At 38.0% G+C, this 22,184-nt stretch overlaps 13 protein-coding genes and 1 non-coding gene across 14 annotated transcripts; 8 read left to right on the forward strand and 6 right to left on the reverse strand.

Moving 5' to 3' along the window:
• Positions 1-36: 36 nt before the first annotated feature.
• RPS15 (40S ribosomal protein uS19) lies at positions 37-465 on the reverse strand (the record flags this gene model as incomplete). Its single annotated transcript, XM_455435.1, has 1 exon — positions 37-465. One exon carries the CDS (start codon positions 463-465, stop codon positions 37-39), a length of 429 nt encoding a protein of 142 aa, XP_455435.1.
• Positions 466-1,472: 1,007 nt separating this feature from the next.
• Positions 1,473-1,793, forward strand: RPP2A (ribosomal protein P2 alpha; the record flags this gene model as incomplete). The annotated part of the gene is made up of 1 exon (XM_455436.1): positions 1,473-1,793. The coding sequence occupies one exon, from the start codon at positions 1,473-1,475 to the stop codon at positions 1,791-1,793; it is 321 nt and encodes a 106-aa protein (XP_455436.1).
• Positions 1,794-2,340: 547 nt separating this feature from the next.
• KLLA0_F07887g (uncharacterized protein) lies at positions 2,341-2,649 on the forward strand (the record flags this gene model as incomplete). The annotated part of the gene is made up of 1 exon (XM_455437.1): positions 2,341-2,649. The coding sequence occupies one exon, from the start codon at positions 2,341-2,343 to the stop codon at positions 2,647-2,649; it is 309 nt and encodes a 102-aa protein (XP_455437.1).
• Positions 2,650-2,843: 194 nt separating this feature from the next.
• CYS3 (cystathionine gamma-lyase CYS3) lies at positions 2,844-4,019 on the forward strand (the record flags this gene model as incomplete). The annotated part of the gene is made up of 1 exon (XM_455438.1): positions 2,844-4,019. The coding sequence occupies one exon, from the start codon at positions 2,844-2,846 to the stop codon at positions 4,017-4,019; it is 1,176 nt and encodes a 391-aa protein (XP_455438.1).
• A 513-nt stretch (positions 4,020-4,532) lies between these two features.
• SIL1 (Sil1p) lies at positions 4,533-6,005 on the forward strand (the record flags this gene model as incomplete). The annotated part of the gene is made up of 1 exon (XM_455439.1): positions 4,533-6,005. The coding sequence occupies one exon, from the start codon at positions 4,533-4,535 to the stop codon at positions 6,003-6,005; it is 1,473 nt and encodes a 490-aa protein (XP_455439.1).
• A 93-nt stretch (positions 6,006-6,098) lies between these two features.
• OPI10 (Opi10p) lies at positions 6,099-6,827 on the reverse strand (the record flags this gene model as incomplete). The annotated part of the gene is made up of 1 exon (XM_455440.1): positions 6,099-6,827. One exon carries the CDS (start codon positions 6,825-6,827, stop codon positions 6,099-6,101), a length of 729 nt encoding a protein of 242 aa, XP_455440.1.
• A 256-nt stretch (positions 6,828-7,083) lies between these two features.
• On the reverse strand, positions 7,084-8,712 carry MSE1 (glutamate--tRNA ligase MSE1; the record flags this gene model as incomplete). The annotated part of the gene is made up of 1 exon (XM_455441.1): positions 7,084-8,712. The coding sequence occupies one exon, from the start codon at positions 8,710-8,712 to the stop codon at positions 7,084-7,086; it is 1,629 nt and encodes a 542-aa protein (XP_455441.1).
• Positions 8,713-8,936: 224 nt separating this feature from the next.
• On the reverse strand, positions 8,937-12,296 carry SMC5 (DNA repair ATPase SMC5; the record flags this gene model as incomplete). The annotated part of the gene is made up of 1 exon (XM_455442.1): positions 8,937-12,296. One exon carries the CDS (start codon positions 12,294-12,296, stop codon positions 8,937-8,939), a length of 3,360 nt encoding a protein of 1,119 aa, XP_455442.1.
• A 263-nt stretch (positions 12,297-12,559) lies between these two features.
• Positions 12,560-14,836, forward strand: SWC3 (Swc3p; the record flags this gene model as incomplete). The annotated part of the gene is made up of 1 exon (XM_455443.1): positions 12,560-14,836. The coding sequence occupies one exon, from the start codon at positions 12,560-12,562 to the stop codon at positions 14,834-14,836; it is 2,277 nt and encodes a 758-aa protein (XP_455443.1).
• Positions 14,837-14,893: 57 nt separating this feature from the next.
• On the reverse strand, positions 14,894-16,252 carry MDM10 (Mdm10p; the record flags this gene model as incomplete). The annotated part of the gene is made up of 1 exon (XM_455444.1): positions 14,894-16,252. The coding sequence occupies one exon, from the start codon at positions 16,250-16,252 to the stop codon at positions 14,894-14,896; it is 1,359 nt and encodes a 452-aa protein (XP_455444.1).
• Positions 16,253-16,737: 485 nt separating this feature from the next.
• Positions 16,738-17,607, forward strand: SPO7 (Nem1-Spo7 phosphatase regulatory subunit SPO7; the record flags this gene model as incomplete). The annotated part of the gene is made up of 1 exon (XM_455445.1): positions 16,738-17,607. The coding sequence occupies one exon, from the start codon at positions 16,738-16,740 to the stop codon at positions 17,605-17,607; it is 870 nt and encodes a 289-aa protein (XP_455445.1).
• A 94-nt stretch (positions 17,608-17,701) lies between these two features.
• SNR50 lies at positions 17,702-17,802 on the reverse strand. Its single transcript, XR_002633607.1, has one exon. It is a non-coding gene; the product is annotated as a snR50 (small nucleolar RNA).
• A 1,204-nt stretch (positions 17,803-19,006) lies between these two features.
• RTS1 (protein phosphatase 2A regulatory subunit RTS1) lies at positions 19,007-21,016 on the forward strand (the record flags this gene model as incomplete). The annotated part of the gene is made up of 1 exon (XM_455446.1): positions 19,007-21,016. One exon carries the CDS (start codon positions 19,007-19,009, stop codon positions 21,014-21,016), a length of 2,010 nt encoding a protein of 669 aa, XP_455446.1.
• Positions 21,017-21,617: 601 nt separating this feature from the next.
• On the forward strand, positions 21,618-22,124 carry FUN14 (Fun14p; the record flags this gene model as incomplete). Its single annotated transcript, XM_455447.1, has 1 exon — positions 21,618-22,124. The coding sequence occupies one exon, from the start codon at positions 21,618-21,620 to the stop codon at positions 22,122-22,124; it is 507 nt and encodes a 168-aa protein (XP_455447.1).
• Positions 22,125-22,184: the final 60 nt, after the last annotated feature.

Genomic DNA, 22,184 nt, shown 5'->3' on the forward strand with positions numbered 1-22,184 from the left:
TGGAGTTCTTGCAATAGTTCTTATCAATAAAGTAGTTTATCTCAATGGGATGAAACGAGAGGTGGTGGCACCAGCTCTACCATGTCTAACTGGAGTGTAGGTGATAGAGAATTCACCCAAGTAGTGACCGACCATTTCAGGTCTGATTTCGACTTGGTTGAAGACCTTACCGTTGTAAACACCAACAACAGAACCAATCATTTCTGGAACGATGATCATGTTTCTCAAGTGAGTTCTGACAACAGCTGGCTTTTCATTTTCTGGAGCAGACAATTTAGCAGCTCTCAACTTCTTCATCAAACCAGCTGGCTTTTCAGACAAACCACGAGCGAACTTTCTTCTAACTCTGGCTGGGGCCAACTTAACGAAGTCTTCAGTTGGCATTTCCAACAACTTTTCTAGGTCAACACCCTTGTAAGAGTAGGTCTTGAAGGATCTCTTTCTTGGAGCAGCGGCTTCAGACATGTTGGCTTGCTTTCTTATTGTATGGTTCGGTGAGTTAAGCTAAACAACAAAAAGGAAAAGGAAAATTAAACCAAGCTCTATTGAAACCTTCTATTATAAAAAGAATACGTGAAATGAATTGCAATATCAACTAAAATCTCTATGTGAAATCAACAAAAGCTGTAACTATCAAAAAAAGCATTAAATTCAAACTGAGATTGTTCGTATTGGTGAAAAAGGTCGATATCCTCAAACTTCGCAATGATTCTGAAAAGTTCACCAAAAAAATCATTCAATGGTAGGACCCATACTAGGGAACCAAGCTGTTCGCAGAGACAATAGCGGAGGAGAAGATGGGCCCTATTCCCAGCTGGAAGCATGGGTTGGACGGGGGAGACGGTAAGGTTAGGCAGGAAGCTTTGCTACCGGTAGGCAGGCCAGTAAGCTTGCACTCCGTGTACCCAACAGGGTGGAGAACAGGGAGGGAGTGGAACCGGAGCGTAGGAGGAAATTGGCGAGTCTGCCTACAGATTGTAAGTTCGGTGCGAAAAAATTAGTAAGTGGTGAGACTCAAAATGAAAATAAGGGACTGTTACCACAATACACCACATATAAAAATGCGTTTAAATCCTATTACTATATGTACACCGCACTTTGTTGTTTTCTTACCATCCATATCTTTTAAGTTTTTCGTCCGAAAAAGGAAAACATCTAGGCGACCAATTCCACTGATTTTCTTTAGCACTGGAAAATCGAGGAATCTGGTTCCCAATCTGCAATTCGATGGAATCAGTGCGAGAGTTAGTACTCTCACAGTGGAAAGCTTCAACGCTTTCCAATGGCGCCCGGTAATTCTCTCTACCTTGACGAATCTTCAACATTTTTGTCAATTGATTAGAGGTTTACAATACACGTTTAAGGTTTAAGTGCCTTTATATTTTAATTGTTAAAGGCATAATACTGTTTAATTCTTGGTATAGTTCACGTAATTCTCCCCAGAAACCTCGACAAATATTGAACGCTTAAAGATGAAGTACTTGGCCGCTTACTTGTTATTAAACGCCGCTGGCAACACCCCATCCTCTGACAATGTCAAGGCTGTTTTAGAATCCGTTGGAATCGAAGTTGAAGAAGAAAAGGTTTCTTCTTTGTTGTCCGCTTTGGAAGGTAAGTCTGTTGAAGAACTTATCGCTGAAGGTACCGAAAAGTTGGCCTCTGTCCCAGCTTCTTCTGGTGCTGCTGCCTCTGGTGCTGCTGCTTCCGGTGCTTCCGAAGCTGCTGCTGAAGAAGCTCCAGAATCCGAAAAGGAAGAATCTGATGACGACATGGGTTTCGGTCTATTCGATTAAACAAATCAATTTTAAAGGGACTTACACAATAATGAACAAGAACTTTTGATATCCTGAAATTTTTGCAAGGCTAAACCAGCAATAACTTTCACATAATGGATGTTATGGTTGTTCTAATTTTTCTATCTATTCTTTTATTATTCTACGTTTAACGTTTCAAACCTCATACAAACCGTTCCTCACACACGCTCAGCATTTGCATTCAACGGGAACAGAATAAATCAAAAGGTGGGAATTCTTTGCATTTTTTTGTAAGGATACCTATGTACTATCCATTGCCCATTATCAATGCTTACTATTCATGTACAACTACATCAAACCAGTATACAGGATCTATATCTGATAATAATAAAAACATTACTACTCAGTGATTTTACTCAAAATATAATCGGCGCTGTCCTACTGTCTGTAATGGCTGACAATATACAATTGAGTTGTAAATATAACAATCACGTGACATCAATCACGTGATGTTTATTTATTTATTTTTTCTAGTTATTCCGCCTCTTGCCGAGATGACAAATTTCTATTCAACTGTGGCTCTACTATGTCTTCTGGAGCTCATTTCTTTTCCATGAAAATATGTGGCGCTTTGTTGATGATATCGCATGTTCACGTGCAATTGTACAGACACACAGGCAGCTCTAGTGACAGACAGGGAGGCAACTTACAGAAATGGATCCAAAGGCCAAGGGAATTCGATTCCAATTGCGGATTTGGTAAGGCTGCTTTGGCTGCTTCGTTTTGGGTCTCGAATGACAAACGAATTTTTCCCACTGAGTTCTCTCATTTCTTTCCTGCATTTGAGCTCGCATCTGCAAGAACTGGAACTTCTGGAGGCACAGTTGATTTATAATGCTCGAGGGTTCTTCTTACTCATTTGATATATATAAGAAAACTTAATTCTAATTAAACGTTACCTATTAATTATACTGATTCTGTCTATTTAAACCCTTTCTTAGTTTTAATCATAGCTAATCATCGCAGGTAGAATTTTAGTTGTATCTGGTTCTAAGTTCCACAAGAAAGTGAAAATAAGATATATTTGAAATGGGTTTGTTACCAACTGATAAGTTTGCTACAAAGGCTATTCACGCCGGTACTCACGTGGATGTTCACGGTTCTGTCATTGAACCAATTTCTTTGTCTACTACTTTCAAGCAGTCTGCTCCAGCTCAACCAATTGGTGAATACGAATACTCTAGATCTCAAAATCCAAATAGAAAGAATTTGGAAGATGCCATTGCTGCTTTGGAAAATGGTAAATACGGTTTAGCGTTCTCTAGTGGTTCCGCCACCACTGCTGTGATTCTACAATCCTTGCCACAAGGTTCTCATGCAGTTTCTATTGGTGATGTTTACGGTGGTACTCACAGATACTTCACCAAAGTTGCCAATGCTCATGGTGTTGAAACCACTTTCACCAACAACTTGGTAGCTGAGTTGCCATCTTTGATCAAGGAAAACACTAAATTGGTTTGGATTGAAACCCCAACTAACCCAACTTTAAAAGTTACTGATATCGAATTAGTAGCCAAGACCGCTAAGTCCATTAATAAGGATATCCTACTGGTTGTTGACAACACTTTCCTATCTCCATATTTGTCTAACCCTCTGAACTTCGGTGCTGACATCGTCGTCCACTCTGCTACTAAATACATTAACGGTCACTCTGACGTCGTCTTGGGTGTCTTAGCTACCAACGACAAAGTCATCTACGAAAAGTTGCAATTTTTGCAAAACGCTATTGGTGCCATTCCATCACCATTTGATTCTTGGTTGGTACACCGTGGTGTCAAGACTTTGCACTTGAGAGTTAGACAAGCTTCTTTGTCCGCTCACAAGATTGCTGAATTCTTATCCTCTAACGAAAATGTCATCGCAGTTAATTACCCAGGTTTACCAACTCACGAAAGTTATGCAGTCGTTAAGAAACAACACCGCGATGCTCTAGGTGGTGGTATGATCTCCTTCAGAATCAAAGGTGGTGCAGAAGCTGCTTCTACCTTCTCATCTTCTACCAGATTATTCACTCTGGCTGAATCTCTTGGTGGTATCGAATCCCTATTGGAAGTTCCTGCCGTCATGACCCACGGTGGTATCCCAAAGGAGCAAAGAGAAGCATCCGGTGTTTACGACGATTTGGTCAGATTATCCATTGGTATTGAGGATACAGATGATCTATTGGAAGATATTAAGCAAGCTCTTGCATCCGCATCCAACTAATATTAATTTTCGATAAAACACCAGAAACACCCTTCCACATCAATGAAGAAAACGAGAGCACGTTAATTAATTCATATGCGACAGCATTTTCAATGGCAGGGTTTTCAACCCCCATCTATTTGCTTTAATAGGTCCACTTCTGTTATTGTACGGATTAGTATATAGAATTTTTTTTTATCTATCTGGCTATACTAGCTCACGTCTTTGATAGACTCTTTATCTATAATAACCCAGAATCACTGTTTTGATAGAACATTCACTTCTCACTGACGGCAGGTAGTAGCCTTCAAAATCCAAACCAATCTGTCACTTCTTTCTTTCCAACCTTGAAGTTTAGATGTGCTGTCATATTCTGTTCATGCCGTGAAAGATCTAAAAATAATAAATGACAAACCGTGTCTTGCCATTTCACGCACACATAACAGCTATAGTATCGTTAGAGTGGATTATCCTCTACCGGATTCATAGGTTCACACAAAACCACACTATCTAGATAGACCATCAGGTTTCGATATGAGAGTCAAATGTGTAAACAGAGCCATATATGTGCTGACGGTGCTACTTTTTTCTAGGCTGGTTGTTTCTCAAGTTGTCCTAACACCATCTAATTCAAATGCTGATCCGAAACAAAAAGATACAGCAAATACAGTTGCTGCAGTGGAAGCTAATAATGACGCTAACATAGCTAAGAAAGACGCTGAATCAGATCTAGTTATTGGAGATCATTTGGTCTGCAATACAAAAGAATGTTATCCCATAGGATTTGTACCCTCTACAGAATGGAAAGAAATCAGACCTGGTCAACGACTACCTCCAGGACTTGATATTAGAGTAAGCCTAGAGAAAGGTGTTAGGGAAGCTAAATTACCTGAACCAGGATCCGAGAACATTGGTAATGAGGAGGAAGATGTGAAGGGTTTGGTACTTGGTGCAGAAGGTTCGACCTTATCTGAATCTGAATTGAAAGAAACCTCAGAGGATTTGGAAAATGAGCAGAGTGGATTCAAATTGAACAATGCTGAAAAAGAGAGCGATATTCTACAGCAAGAAACTGATCTTAAGATAGCGGTGTCGGATAACGCTGAAGCAACCTCTAATGAACCTGCGGGGCACGAATTTTCTGAAGATTTTGCCAAAATAAAATCCTTAATGCAGTCACCAGATGAGAAGACGTGGGAAGAAGTTGAGACTCTTCTTGATGACTTAGTTGAGTTTGCACATGATTATAAAAAAGGTTTCAAGATTTTGTCAAATGAGTTCGAATTATTAGAATATCTTTCTTTCAACGATACTCTTTCTATTCAAATTAGAGAGCTGGCTGCTAGGATAATCGTCAGTTCGTTAAGGAATAATCCACCAAGTATTGATTTCGTGAATGAAAAATATCCACAGACCACCTTTAAATTGTGCGAGCATCTTTCTGAACTTCAAGCTTCTCAGGGCTCAAAATTACTTATCAAGAGGTTTTTATCTATACTTGACGTGTTGCTGAGCCGCACAGAATATGTGTCCATAAAAGATGACGTTTTATGGCGCTTATACCAAATTGAAGACCCATCTTCTAAGATCAAGATATTAGAAATCATTGCCAAATTTTATAATGAGAAAAACGAACAAGTCATTGACACTGTGCAACAAGACATGAAGACAGTGCAAAAATGGGTGAATGAATTAACAACAATAATACAAACACCAGAACTAGATGAACTTCATCTCAGATCCTTCTTCCATTGCATCAGTTTCATAAAGACACGTTTCAAAAACCGTGTCAAAATAGATTCTGATTTCTTGAATTGGTTAATCGATGAGATTGAAGTGCGCAATGAAAAATCGAAAGATGATATTTATAAAAGAGATGTGGATCAACTGGAATTTGATAATCAGTTAGCCAAAAGCAGACATGCAGTTTTCGGTAACCCAAATGCTGCCAGACTAAAAGAGAGACTCTTTGACGATGATGACACTTTAATAGCCGATGAGCTATGAGTGATTGACAGCGAAATACATAAATTGGCATTACGTTATTAGATAGAATTTAAATTGGAAAAGTCTATGTAATTTATTTAAATAACGGTAGTCTCAGTCCTTTGTAACCTCATCCAAGAAAGTTGCATCGTTTTGCAACCTTACTCTGAACTTTTCCCACCATGTATCAAACCTTTTGATGGAGACGTTCCCTTGAGCATCGACAAATCCAGTTAAATAATTATAAGCATGCTGAACGATCTTCGCAGCCAATTCTTGTGTTACCACAGGATATTGTTTCGCAAGAGCTCCTGCAGTTAGGATTTGTACAGAATTCTTAGATAGTACCATTGCACCGGCACCAGCGCTCGAACTCAATGCAGCTTGCTCCGCTTTCCACTGCTCAAGCTTGGCAGTGGCATCATTTCTTGGTTCAATGGAAATTCCTATGATTAACTGCGAAATATTGTGATTTGCGTTGGCACCATTGAGGTCATCTGTCATTACATCGTCTTCCATATCAATTTCACCTAATCCATCTGAAGGGTTAGCTGTCACACCATTCCCAACATTGGCCTGTGGAAGTTTTACCTTAAAAATTGCACTCGGTTTCTCATTACCCAAGTATCCAAATAATTTGAAGTCCTCCGCTGGATTTAGTTTAAAATACACTGTCGCAAGGAATTCCTGAGGGAATGTTACGTTTGGTAGTATAAACAAAGTGATATGTGAGTATGATTTTGGCTTTGTTGATGATAATACTATTGTATGCTGCAAACCATTAGAATTAGGTACTTCAGTGGATAATTGTAAGGGGTTCCCGGAGGCGATGGCAGCAAACATTTTACAATTCCTGTTTGCTGTACTTTGTCAGAGTGTGAGTAGATAGGAGTACCATTTTCTTGGAACAGAAAGCCGTCCTACAAAGGTTGTGTGTGTTTTCCCAACTTCTTTTATGTATGTATCCTTTATATTACTTGAACTTTATATCATTTTCTTGCTTATTCGAGAAATTTCCTAACCTTCACGCACATGAACCCCGAGAGATAGAAAATTGCTATATACATGAATAGTAACTATTTAATATGTAGTATTTATATTAACGCGATTTGATCAGCGTTAATGCGTTACCAATTCTTCTGTTAGATTCATCTGGTGTAAGAATCTTCACCAAGACGGGAAGTTTAACGCAAGGCATTGAGCCGACAAGAGCAAATCTAACACTTTCGAAAATAAGTTTCTTTGGTACGGATAATTCTTCCACTGCAGTTTTGATGAGGTCTGAGATGTTAGATTCTGAGATTTTATCTTTCAGGAATGATAGTACCCTGCAAACATCATCTGTGTTATGATTCTCCAAGAAATTGGTAGCATTCTCATTGACATAAGTAGGATCTTTGAATAAATTGTAAAAAGATGAATCAATATCGTAAATCGTTGTCAAATGGGTTCCAATAGACTTTAAAACCTCTCTTAAATGATCTTTGCTCAATGACTTGTAATTGGGTTTCATAAAATCGTATGCGATGTCTAAAAGCTCTTCGAATTGGTCCGGATTTTGTAGCCTCTGTGTTAGATAGTGCTTATTAAAGTAGTATAATTTTTTGTCATCCACTTTGGCATTTCCCTTCGTCAAGTGATTTAAATCAAAAATATGCACTAATTCCTCGAGACTAAAGCATTCGTGGTTAGCTGAAGCCAATTCTCTTGGAGGTGCCCACCCAAAAAGTGCGCTAAAATTGATCAAAGCTTCAGGTAAAATGCCCTTCGCACGCATCGCCCGGACATCAGCATCACCTTTACGTTTACTTAATTTTTTATCACTGGTAGTTGTCAACAATGGGATATGTACATAGTGTGGTGGTGTCCAACCATACGCTTCGTATAGGGCAGTGTGTTTTGGTGTGGACGGAAGCCACTCTTCACCTCTAATAACATGTGTAATTTTCATCAAATGATCGTCTATAACATTTGCAAAGTGATAAGTTGGCAAGTTGTCCGATTTCATGAGGATTGGATCATCGTATCTGATATCCAAAGGATTTACTTGTGGTTGTATGTCCAATTTGCCATGAAGAAGATCCTCGAATGGTGGATATTTGTCTGGAGATTTAAATCTCACAGTAAAAGGAATACCTGCCTTTAAATTTGCTTCTACTTCTTGATCGGATAGTTTTGAACAGTGACGATCGTAACTCACTGTAGTTGGTGGTTGTAATTTCTGTGCAGACTCTCTTAATGCATCAAGACGCTCTTTTGAACAAAAACATTTGTAAGCATCTCCTTTTTCCACAAGAGTATTAATATATTCCTGATATATTTTGGTTCTATCACTTTGTCTGTAGGGACCATATATTTCATTAACGCCAGGACCTTCATCATATTTGATATTACACCATTTTAAAGCATCGTATAAACTTTGTTCTGCACCAGGTACAAGTCTTTTCTGATCAGTATCCTCTAATCGCAATAGGAATTCACCACCTGTATTCTTAGCTAGTAGATAATTATAAAGCGCGGTTCTTAATGAACCCATGTGAAGAAACCCAGTTGGAGAAGGAGCAAACCTGGTCCTTACCGGGTACTTAGGATGCACATCTTTGACAGGTTTTTTAACAAAAAGAGATTTCTTGGATTTATTCAGTATACCTTCAAGTTTTCCTTTTGACAAAGACGAATATTTTCTAGTGCATTTTTCAATGCTGCCCAACACTGAAGCTCTGAACATCGCTCGAGGATTTGCAGCTATTGTCAAAGTCCACTAATGTTGTACTCTCACAGCGTTAGTTGAGATTACTTCTTTTCTTGATATGTGAAAAATATATAAATCAAGGCAGTTTAGACGGATGTCAGAATCATGGTTGATAATTAAACAGAGACAAAGAAAGAGAGTGTGTATCAATGAATGGTAATTTTCGTTTACTATATATCTATAATGTAGAACGATGTTGTTTATAAAATATATGACGTAGTTTCTCCGAAATGAGTTCTTTGTGGATCGGTTGCAGGGTCTGGTATCCAAGATCCCGCGAAGACGCAATGAATTCTCATCCTCTCATGATAAAAGAGATTCGTCAAAAGCTTTGGTGTAATAAGGAAGTATTGGGAAGTATTCTCAGCACAGGCATTTTCTACCATAATTCTGTGAACGATTCTTTCGTTGGTTTGATCCATACCTTGATTAATCTCGTCGACTACTCTGAATGGAGACGAGGTAAACTGCTGTAATGCAATCATGTAAAGAACTGTAGACACAGCCCTTTCTCCACCCGATTGTACATGAGGATTAAGCTGTTGTAGTTCACTGTTATCCCGAAACTTGACTTTTATTTCAATGCACCAATCGTTGAAAGAGTCAGGTTTCTTCAACTCCACTTGACCGGCGCTCCCAACATATGCGAAAAGATGGGAGAATTTCTTAGAGATCTGTTTCACAATATCATCCAACCTAGGCTCTAGGGAGTTTCTTATTTCAAGTATTGTTTGAGCATTAGATGCGAGCTTGGCTCGTAGATGAGGAAGAGTTTTCTCCAGTATAGATATATCTTCGTTGGTTTTTTTTAGAATGTCAATGACAGAAGTGTCGTTGTTGATCATAGAGAGTTCACTTGAAAGCCTATTTATAATACTTTCGATATGAATCGAGCTGAATTGATTTTCTTGATTATATTTTACCGCAATTTCGTTGAGAACATCCTTTTCCTCTTCTGGGAAGTTCTCGATTGCATTCGAGCACTTTATAAACTCATCTGTGTTTTTGATACTTTTGTATTGCTCAGAAACATCGATGAACTCTTCTTTTTTCAAATTGCGCGCTTCTTCCATAGACCTGCACACCTGTGATATGGAATCAATTTTCGTACGTAATTCCAGGAGATACATATTCTTTGTCGCCATCTCGATATCAAATTCTTGCATCTGTATGGTTATGGGGTGTAAACGAAGTAAAGCTTTCCTCTCGCTCTCGCGTGCCTCTTGTAACTTGTTACTGGCTTCTTTTATGCTGTCTCTTATATCTACTCTTAGCTTTTCATTGTTGTCGTTGACTTTCTGGCGATATCTACTGATCTTGACATCATATTGCTGCAAGAGTCGAGAACTTTTCCCAAGCTCATAGCGCTGAGTTTTCAAATGATCTGTTACGTGGCGTGATTCTACTATCTCTTTTTCTTTCTTAGCTATGTCAGTGGACAAACTTTTTAGATTTTCATCAAGCTTGACTACCTCCTCATGCAATTTCTTAATTGATAAATTGATGGCATCAATATCGGAACGCCCCATTGAAGATGCTTTGTAGAAATCAGCATGCATTTTGATACGAACAGATTTAGAATAAATTTGCTTTCTACCGTACTCAGACTGATTTATATTATGGATGTAAGAGCCTTCTATGAATTTTGGGAAAAGAATCCTTCCGTTTCTGTCAACTTTTTTCAATGCTTCTAAATGACTTTTGCCAAGAGGTCGTCTGGTAACGGGTATCATGTGGATTTTTTGTTGCTGACAGAGCATTTTTATGACATTTTCATCTCCTTTGATGAAATCGACTAAATATCCTTCGAATCCAAATCCTCGTAGTTCTTCTCTTGTCATTCTTGGTTTTACAGGCTGATCAGATAGCTCTCTTATATTCACGTTGAACTTCTCAACAAGGTAATCACTAAACTTCGCATAAGCATGTTTATCTATCATGGTAAGAGCAGTGCTAGTGTGAAAGTCAATGCAAGATTGTAAATAAGCTGCGAATGTTTCGTCCACGGCTGATACCGATAGCAAAGCTGGTTCAAATACCCTCCCTTTAGCATCCTTCACAGATCGTAAATAGAGAATGGCATTCTTTAGTTTTGAGAAAACGGTGCTATTATTTTTTTTTTGTAATCCATCGAGTATGTTGAGATTGTCGTTGCTTGAAAGGTCGTTTTGCTTCTTCCGCATGTCCGCTTCTTTTGCTTGCCTAATGAATAGTATTTTAGCTTTTTTCTCCTTCAAATCTGCTATGTCATCGTTTAACTTTAATCTTTTCGCAGAAGCAGTACTCAAATTCTCGTCTACTTCATGAATCTTTTCTGGATCTGGTAAAACAACTTTGTTTCTCTCTTCTTCCAGTGCTTTAATCTTCTCTTCGTTTACCTTTATATCCTCCTTCAAAGACTTATTTCTGGTTGTAAGGAAATTCACTTTAGATTCGCATTCCGACAAATATTTGGAGGTTTTTTGAATGTTTTCTGTGCTACTGTTGAAACTCGTTTTAGCGGAATATCGCCTTCTACTCAAATCATCTATGTCACTTTTACAATTATTTTCGTCTGCAGTCAATCGAACTCCCAATAAATTAAATGGCTTCGATTCATTTTCCATCGTCTTCACTTCATTCCTCAAAGCATTACGTTTATCCTTGAGACCACGGATTTTCTCCTTATGTTCTTTAAGGTACGTGTAGTTTAGTAACTTCTGATGAATATCTAATTCACGTGCCTTCTCTTCATAGAGTTCGAGCGCATGAGCCTGGCTTTCAAGAGCTGCCCTTGAAGAAGTCAATTCTTTCAATTTGTTTTCTTTGGCCCCCAAATCGATTTGTAGTTCATTTCCTTCAGCTTGTAATGATTTCAGTTCAGAAAGTTTCTCGAGAAGTCCTGCTTCTATCGATCGAATTGTTTCATTTAGTAGCGTATCAGGTTTCAACCTAGCAAACTCTTCGACACGCTCCTGTGAAAGGAATTGACAAAGGTTATCAAGCTGGATATTTAATACTCGTACCATACTTTTTACAACTTCCTCTGTTACCACCTTGTTGTTAATGTAGTATTTGGATTTCTTCTTTTCCATACTCAAAACTCTTTTTACATGGACAACGTCATCATCAGTATTGATCATGTTAAAGTCAGAATGTAAAAGAGCACTTGAGTTCTTTAGAGTTATTTCGATCACACCTTCATCTGTCCCATTTTTAATATATTCTTCTACTTTCTTGGATCTTCCGATATACTCAGGTTTACCTGCTAAACCTAAGCAAATAGCACATACAAAAGTGGATTTACCTGAACCATTGGGACCAATAATCATATTCAACGATGGTGACAAATGGAACTCTGTTAATGCATACGTAACGAAGTTTGTTAGTTTCAGTTTTACGACAGCTCCTGGTTGAAATTCATTCAATTCCGAATGTTGAATCCTTAATCTCTTTGTTGACAAATTCTTCGAGTTATTTGTACAAGGATTAATGTCATCGTTAAGAAGGGAATCTGCAGTATCATCTACGTAATCCCCGAAATTAATTACTGATGTCATTGCTGATTGAGAAGGGGCCATTCATAAGCAACCCCAGCACATTCTACTGGTATCTTTCCACGAACTCCTTCGTGTTGCAATTCACGTAATGAATACTAATTGTAAAATCGATCTGTTTTTCTTTTAAGTATTTCATAACATTTTGACTAAAAGAATAAAGACATCTCTTTCTACAAACACTTTAACGTGTGGAATATTAATGTACCGTCATCTAGAGAAAAGCATTAGCAAAAGGTTGTAAAATTATATTACTGCTGCAGGTGCTTTGTACATTGCTAGTGATAATGTCCAAGAAACGTGGTAGAAGACATACAGCCAAGGAGGACAGTAATAGCGATTATGAAACTGATACATATGGTTTGGCAGATGGGGATGATAAATCGCGGCCATATTACCTCGTAGAAGACCTTCCCTGCTCTCTAGAGCCCCCACGTTACGATACCTTCACGTATCCACTATCTGTGAAAGATTCTGCTGTACTTTACAGTTCTTTGTTAAGTAGTAGGAGGACTTGGGTCAAAGGTGAAATGTTTCAATTATATTGGGCGAAGCAGTATATGAACACTAAAGAGAAGGAAGAATTGAAGAAAGAGGGTATAGATCCTGACTCTATCGACCAGTCTGCAGCAAGAGAAAAAATGAATAAGCTATGCGATTGCATGATGCAAGGCGGACCGCATCAGTTTCCAATACGGTTGTTCATCTTGAAGAACGATGAAGTTGAAAGGGCATGGAATGAAGCTAAGGAAGCAAAGAAGAGAGATAGGGAAGTACGAAAGAAGCAACAGGAGGAGGAGAAACGGCTAAAGAAAGAGCGTAAACTCCTGAGAAAAAAACTGAAACAAGAGGCGTTAGAGAAAGAGAAAGAGAAAAATAAAGATAAGGTCAAGAAGCCGAGAAAGCCTTACAAGAAAAGTGCAAAGAGACTTGAAGCTGAGAGGTTAAAGAAAGAGGAAAAGGCTAAAGCAGCTGCTAATACTTCAGGAGTTAAAAAAAAAATAAGTAAAACTAGTAATGTCAAGAAGAAGAAAATGAAAGCTGTCGTAAGGCCTAAACCATACGAAGAACAAGTAATGATTTTAAATTTGAATAAGATGGCTAGAAACGACAAGCAATTGAACGATTTGATGATTAAAGTAGCAGGTGGTCAGGCAAGTCTGGCTGAAATAACTCAGTTCAAGAAATATATTGAAAAGGCAAAGGCTATGCCTCCTCCCAGTGGAACTTGGAAGCCAATGCTTGAAGAAGTTGAAGTGACTGATGATGGGGAATCTGATGAAGATGTAAAAGAGCTTGAAGTGACAGAAAAAAGTGAAGATGTAACACCAACTGAAGTTGCTTTACCAAAGGCTGCAGTTGCTGCTAAAGAAGTTAAAGATGTTGTGGTAACTCCAAACCTTCCCCCTGGCACCGAAAATTCTGGAAATGGTAAACCGCCCTCATTAGACGAATCCAACGCTCAAGAATCAACGGATGTGAACAAAAACCAGCCAATACAGAGGCTTAACATATCTAAAAATGTTCAAAGTGTGAAAAACGACATTACTGAGAATACAGACTTGGCTTCCAATGAGCATATGAACGAAAAGCAGGTCCAGAAAACTCCTGAAAGTACAACAGAACATAAACCTGACGAAAAACCAAAGGACGCTGCTATGAGCAAGAGTAATGAAAAAAAACCTGATGAAGATACGGCACAGGACACCTCTAAAGATGATGAAAATAAATCGGATAAAAGCGACAGCGACAGTGACAGTGATAGTGACAGTGATAACGATAGTTCTAGTAGTGATGAAAGTGATAATGAAGACAATACAAGTCAAACAAAGAACAGCATAGATAATACTGATGATGGAGTAACTTCAGAGAAAGCAGATACTAATACAGATGTATCAAGTGATAAACCTCCTGATGACATCAAATCCGAAGGAGAGGTCGCTGCTCCTCGCGTAAAAAGAAAGTATAGGAGACGTTCTAAAGTTAAAACAGAAGAGGAGGAAGAGGAGGAAAAGGCAATGCAGTTGACAACATTCCAGCAGAAGTATTCGAATGGTGCTGATATGGTTTTTGAATATGTTGAAAATGCCAATGTTCGTTTCCTTCTACCAAAATATTCAATCTTGGAACAATTGGAAGGTGAAGAAAGCTATCTTTTATCCTTTATTGTGGTTCATAATAGGCGAGAAGTTGCACTTTTTACGACTCGCAAACTAAAAGAGCTTAACAAGAAAAAGAACAAAGAAGATCATATCAAACCTGAAGACTATAACCCATTTGAGGATGCTAGATGTCCCGATCCATTATTTTCATCTATTACACTCAAACTAACTGGAATTCCAAAGAAATTTTCCAATATCATTCTAAATAGTTTCCATCCTCAGGAAAGAGTGCAGCTCTATATGAAATCTATCATCGACCGAGGCAGTAGGCTCAGCGGATACAACCTCTGGTACCAACTTGACGCATATGATGATAAAGAATTGGCTGAACGGCTAAGAGTAGGTTTAAAAGAATATGAACAGACCTTTAAGAGTAAAAGACAAAAGAAGCAAATCTTGTGAAAGCAAGCCTTCTTTTTATGTATTTTATAAATAATGCATTATATGTTTTCATGAAGTTTACGCTGAATACTGTAACTGTATGCCGAACTTAGATGGGCTAATCAATGACCAGTTTTGATGTTCCAATGAATCAAGGCCGTTAGTGGAGATTTCAGGAGGTTGTGTGAGTTCTGCCCCAGCAGATATTAAAAATCCCCTGATTTTTCCTTCCCACAATAAGCGCAAATTCATGTCACGTAAAGATGTGCTGACTTTGAATACCTGTGTGAAGTTTGCTTCGCTATATCTCTCATTGAAATTCTCGATGACGTTACGTTCTTTGTTTATCTTTTGCAGTGAAGACTGGAAAGTTAGATTCAAATCTTTCAACAGTCTCTGGGAAGAAGCACCGGAATTTTCCGTTCGCGTCAATAGATGGTAATACATTGGAGTCTTGTCATGCGATAATTGGGGCCAATCCTCAATTGTTTCAACAGGTTCTGATGGTCTTTCTACAGGAATTGATGATGAATTTTTCCACAGTTCCATTCCTAGTGTTAAATTTGACTGTATAGAATAGATGTTGAAATCATATTTGGTACAAAATGTAAGGTTTTCATGAGTCTTGATTGAATAGGTAGAAGAAACATGACCGTATAATGGATTCAGAGACAAGGTGAAAATCAATGGTTTCCCGGTGTTAGTAGCATGAGAACAATATCTTAAAGTAGTTGAGCATCCAGGGCTCAGGTTCAATAATGCACACCATATTTCGGATCCAATGGAAAGGCTTGAATTGTTGTATAGTGAAAGGTTTGATTTAGAACCAGCTGAAACAAAATTATGCACAAACCTGTAACCTAGCAAAGCTTCATTGGTAGAAAATATGAGTTCTTGACAATTTATCCCAGTGTTTTTCTGCAAATACATAGTCAAGATGCTCGATCCGCTCTTGGAACTTGAACATTTCAAAATGAACTGGTAGTAATTTGGAAACCGCCTGATGTACATTGCCTCCAACGAGCTAGAAGGATAAAACATTCGCCCATACGCTAAAGAAATCGGTAATTCCGGCACTTTCGGTACTTCTAACTTGGAATTATTTTTATAATGATGGTAGTAGGGCTCAATGTACCGGAAACTTTGAGTCATTTGCTGCAAATGCACTGATGAAGATCCCTCGATAAACTGATCTAAGTTCTCACAATTGGTGTATAAATATGTTAAAGAGCCATTGATTGTCTTATTGTTAGTTAGCTCTAACGTATTGTAAGAATAAGGTGTGGCCCTGTTACTTACTTGAACCTTCAAGGCAGTCGGAATGTCAAACTGTAGAATATTCCGACTAGTTCCTACTATGTTCTCATAACTGTTATCTTTATTCCATGACGTGCATTCTTCAAACTGCCGTAGCACATAATCCATATATTCCAACATATATCTACCGAACTCTGGCGTCCCGTAAGAATTGTTACTACAAAGTATCGCCTAGTTTCCTGAATCCAATGTTGATATAAAGTTGACATATTTTAAAGGTTTCGATATTCAACATTTTTTAGTTTTTTTTGATATTGAGTTTAACGATCATATGTATTTAACTATTTTCACATTTCATGCATGCAGTAACATTGGCAATTAAAGATAAAAGTAATTGAGAAGTGAGAGGTTTGTTTGATCTGCCAATTAGTATATCGTTGCATTTCTGTGCCCTGTGTGAAGCTTACTTTCGGAATAACTTTCTTTTTGAACGTTGAATCTTCTCCTAAAGAGACTGTTTTATTTTTCAATTGAAGCATTTAGCAATCATATTAATGATTCTTGAGTGAACCATTTGCGAGTAACGTATCAGAATTGGCTTATCGAACTACTCATTACGACAATTATAAAGCTCGTAGCGTCTGATATTTCATACTGTAAGAATCATGGGAGATGGTGATGATGATTCAGTTCCAGAATTAAAACTTTCTCTGACATCTACCCCGGTACATACAACAACGTCATATGGCGGGTCGTTATCATCTGAATACACAGACTCCCCATGGGGTAAAAGGGGGCACATATCTTTTAGTGGTACGCCGACAACTAACCGGAGAAGGAGGTCGAGCAGTCGAGCGTCGAGCAAAAATGTGAAAAGCAGTGAAATATCTCCAATATCGATGATATTTCGCAATTTACTAATTCTGGAGGACGATTTAAGACACCAATCAAAGGAGCAAAGAATGCTTAAATGGCAATTCACTTTGTTTCTTGCGGGCTTAGCTGGCATTGCTGCGTTTTCCTTTTACGAATTGTATTTTTCCAATGATCAGGTTACCGGTTTATATAGAATAGGGTTGCAATTCCTATTGATATTCATTTCAGTGACAATAGTATTGTTTCATCTTAGCGGTGAATACAAAAGAACCATGGTAATACCAAGACGGTTTTTAGTCAACGCAAATAAAGGGATGAGACAATTCAACGTAAAATTAGTGAAGGTGAAGAGTACATGGTTACAAAACTATGCGGATACAATACGTATTATCATTCGTCGAGTATCAAAATGGAATATGAAGCTTTTGATCACGATGGGAGCTACAAACACCTCGATATATGCATTTTGGTCATCGCTTTCTATACGATGTCTGCCCAGACTTGGAGCTGTGGATGTTAAGTTAGTGCTCAATGCAAAAGCATTTAGTGCTGAGATTCGAGAAGGTTGGGAGATATATAGAGATGAATTTTGGAAGCGTGAAACGGTCAGAAGACGTAAGCAAGAGTCTCAAAACAATACGCATCTGAAAAGAGACTAATGTTTGAGAGTAGCAGTTCCGTGCCATATATACTGTATACCTATTTCTACAACATAGTAATGTTAATATAATAATGATTTCAAAAGGACTCAAAAGAAACTTATCAGAGTAGCGGTTCTGAATAAAGGATTTTATCGTTCATTAAAGATAACAATTCAGCAAATGTGCAAAAGAATAACTCATCATCAAGAATCCAAGCCTTATAGTAATATCATTCTATTTGTTGTTTTTTAATTCAAGAGATTGATATCCATTATACTAATTGCTTGACGCCTGTCAAAGCAAGAAAACATCATTGCGAGTAACATCTTAGTATAATGAATAGCGATATCTTCTACCTCCAAAGCCATATCTGACCGTTGGACGGCTGTTGGGCAGCCGTTAGTGCTAATCCCACCCCACTGGCGATTGCTCAGATTTGAAGCAACAAGTTATCTAATTGGGATGAAACCACAGAACGTGGAATTTTTCACTTGCAATGCTAAGATTCGCTTCATTTTCTGTCCGGGTAACGTTTGATATCGTATGTTAGGGTTTGGGGACTGAAGGCTTGGCAGAAATTCACCATGATAGAGATACTAAATGGCAATTTGTGAGGACCTTGAGCATCACTCTCCTTATCCATTTATCTTATGGGTTGACAGCTGATTCATAATCTAAGTGTTGCAGGCCCCTATACCAGATTTAATCGTATTCATAATCTTAGTAGTGATATAAACGAAGTAAAGCAGCATAAAAACATTATTCGATCACGTGATTAAGTACTTGGATGGATTTTTCCTTCAGATTTTTGAAAGTGTGATCCCAATTGTGCCTTACCCTGACTGCCCCTTTCCGATTTTCACTCAAAACCAAAATAACAACAGAAAAGGTTTAAATTCAAATAGAAACAATCATAGTGTGATATATGGATTTATTAGGATTTGTTTTTACAACTGCTGTCTTTACTGTACGGAAAGTGAATTTACGCGCAAGATCGTTAATTTCAAACATTTTTATCAATTGCTGATAAAATACCGGTTTTGTTTCCTGTTTGTCGGATAATAAACACTTTAGACGGTATTTTGTTTTTTCGGTGATTGCATAAACAGGTCATAATTATTACTATTAATTTACTATTAATATATTTATCTTATCAGATCACAGATCATAGATCATAGAGAGAGATACATTTGGAAAGAGAATAGTTCTCAATTAGTTGAGAAGGAATTGAATCAAGAAAAAAACGTGTTGAGCTCTATTCGACCGGTCTGCTTGTGCTATATTTTCCAATTTTGGATTAGTCCTGTCAAATCCCAATAAGAAATCTTTATCCTGATTAAGGTGTTTAGCAACGCAGAGGTAAAAAGAAAACTAGCAACGAAAGTGTCTGTTTGATACAATACTTACACACGGCAAGATGATGCGTGGATTCAAGCAAAAGTTGATAAAGAAGACTACGGGAAGTACGTCTTCTAGTTCTAATCAAAAACGGAAGGATAAGGAAAAGGAAGAAAAAAAAGAGAAGGAACACTCAAAGCGATCTCCCAGTACTTCGGGTAGTTCTTCTGCAAGATCATCACTAGATAAGACTAGCCATAGATCTGGAAGTACCGGATCGAATGCCGGTAGCTCTAGAAGAGTAGATTCGAAGTCGGGTAGCAATAACCATAATAATCATGGTAGCAGTAATAGTAACGCCAGCGGAAGCGGTAGTTCTGCGAACAATAATCAGAATGATGGTGTGCCAAGGACTCCATCCGTTAACATAACGAAAGCAGATTCCAATGCAGTTGGTAAACCTACTTTAATAGGAGCTGCAGCTCAAGTAACACCGCCTCCTACAAGCCCAAAAGCTCAGCCGGCTTCTTTGAATACTCCATCCAGTGCTACCGGTAGTACTACAGTATTGAAGGATTCTCAGCGTTCGCCAACTTCCATAGAAATACCCAGATCGTCTCATTCTTTTGAAAGGTTACCAACCCCGACTAAACTCAATGCAGACAGCGACCTTGAAATGATAAAAACCCCTCAGCGTCACTCTTCTTCTAGATTTGAACCATCTCGTTATACCCAAATCGTAAAATTACCAAGGTTCGAGGAGGTCCTGCCAGAAGAACAAATTCCGTTATTCATTACTAAGGTCGACCAATGTAACACAATGTTTGACTTCAATGATCCTAGTTTCGATATTCAAGGTAAGGAAATTAAGAGGGTAACTTTACAGGAGTTGATCGAATTCATTGTTACAAACAGATTCACTTATACTGAAGAGATGTATGAGCATGTGGTGAACATGTTCAAGATTAATCTTTTCAGACCTATTCCTCCTCAAGTAAATCCAGTAGGTGATGTTTTCGATCCAGATGAAGATGAACCGGTTAATGAGCTAGCATGGCCCCACATGCAATATGTTTATGAATTCTTTTTAAGATTTGTTGAATCACCAGATTTCAATCATCAGATCGCAAAACAATACATCGATCAAAACTTCATTTTGAAGTTGTTGGAGCTATTTTCCAGTGAAGACATCAGAGAAAGAGATTGTTTGAAAACCACTTTGCATAGAATATATGGGAAATTTTTGTCCCTCAGATCGTTTATAAGAAGATCGATCAACAATATTTTCCTTCAATTCACATACGAAACTGAACGATTCAATGGTATCGCAGAATTATTGGAAATTATGGGTTCCATCATCAACGGTTTCGCATTACCTTTGAAGGAGGAACATAAAGTTTTCCTTGTCAGAGTATTAATACCACTACACAAGGTAAGGTGTCTTTCTTTATACCATCCGCAACTTGCATACTGTATTGTGCAATTTTTGGAAAAGGAGCCTCTGCTTACGGAAGAAGTTATCATGGGATTACTACGTTATTGGCCTAAGATCAACTCTACTAAGGAAATTATGTTTTTAAATGAGATTGAAGATATCTTTGAAGTAATTGAGCCTCTGGAATTTATCAAGGTAGAGGTGCCATTGTTCGTTCAATTAGCAAAGTGTATTTCTTCGCCGCATTTCCAAGTAGCAGAGAAAGTGCTAAGCTATTGGAACAACGAATACTTCTTAAACCTCTGTATTGAAAATGCGGAAGTGATACTTCCTATAATTTTCCCGCCCCTATACAAACTAACCTCACAACTGGACAAGAATGATCCGTTGAGTTTAGAGGATGGTGATAATGGTGAAGATCCGTACTTAATGGTCGAGCAAGCCATAAATTCCGGCTCATGGAATCGTGCCATTCATGCAATGGCTTTCAAAGCATTGAAAATTTTCCTTGAAACGAACAATGTCTTATACGAAAATTGCAACGCACTTTACATATCTAGTTTGAAAGAAAACAACAGACGTCAAAAAGAGAGGGAAATGAACTGGAAACAATTAGAGGATTACGTTTCGAAGTTGAAGATCGCAGAAAGTTGAAAAAAAGTGACCACTATCATCCTTACGGACTCACCATCACCAAATCATTATTATCGTCTTCATTATCATCATCATCACGGTAAAAGTTATGTATATACTTATATCTACGCGTCTTTTTCACCGAACATAGAATTGTTTCCGTATATATCAGTAAACGACAAATGATTTCCAACCCAAATAGGAGGCCTTAATTTACATATAAAATAGTAATAAAGGTACTACTTGACTGATAACTTGCCGCTTATCACTTTCTAACTGACAATTCTATATATTCTTTTTTATAATGACTGTCACCCAAATCCTATTCTTTTCAGCATGTTGGGTTTTGTATGATTCTTAAATTTCAACATCGGTTGAAAAAAAAGGGTCGCAGGCTCCATCGTCAGTATGGCTATATAAAGAAATATTGAGAAGTACGTGCAAATTGCTATTGAGTTAAGAAAACGACAATTCGTAGACAAAATCACTGTTTATAATTTAATCTTTCGATAACGAAGAAATTCGGTTAGAAATCAGTCTCATTTAGTTCAACTCAGAATTGTGTTTTATATCCTCGAGTGAAGACAGACCAATCGACATAATAGGTAAAGAATTAGGAAAGATGTTCAGAACAGCAGCAAGAAACCTTGGCGTGCCATTAAGAAGAAGTGTTTATGTTGGATTCAGCGGTAGTTTATTAGTCGGTGGTGGATCGTTGTTGCACTCGATGCAACCAAGCTCATATATCATGAACGATTCAATTGTTGATGTTAAGCAAAGAACGAATCTACCACAAGAGCTTGGATTGCCAAGCCGTGTTGATATAAGTTCGAAGCAAAGAAGAGTCAACTACAGACAAATGTGCTACGGGTCAATTTTAGGTCTAGTGTTCGGTGTTATCTTTGGTAAGATATCAAGTCTTCTCGTGTTCATCACCGGGGTTGGATTCGTTGGGTTACAATTCTTGCAGAACAGGGGAGTTATCAGCAGTGACAGCACTCGTTCTCTTTCCAAATACGTTGTGACCATCGGCCGTGAGAGGATTGATTTGAACACATTGATCTGGGACAAACCCAGCTTCAAAGTCTCATTCATCTTGACATTTGTGCTAGCTGCACTTAACGTCTGATTGGTTCCGAGAACGCTACCTTATTCAGTTCACGTGACTTTTTCTCATGTGAAAACCCAG

Source organism: Kluyveromyces lactis, assembly GCF_000002515.2.
Source record: "Kluyveromyces lactis strain NRRL Y-1140 chromosome F complete sequence".
Taxonomy (NCBI): domain Eukaryota; kingdom Fungi; phylum Ascomycota; class Saccharomycetes; order Saccharomycetales; family Saccharomycetaceae; genus Kluyveromyces; species Kluyveromyces lactis.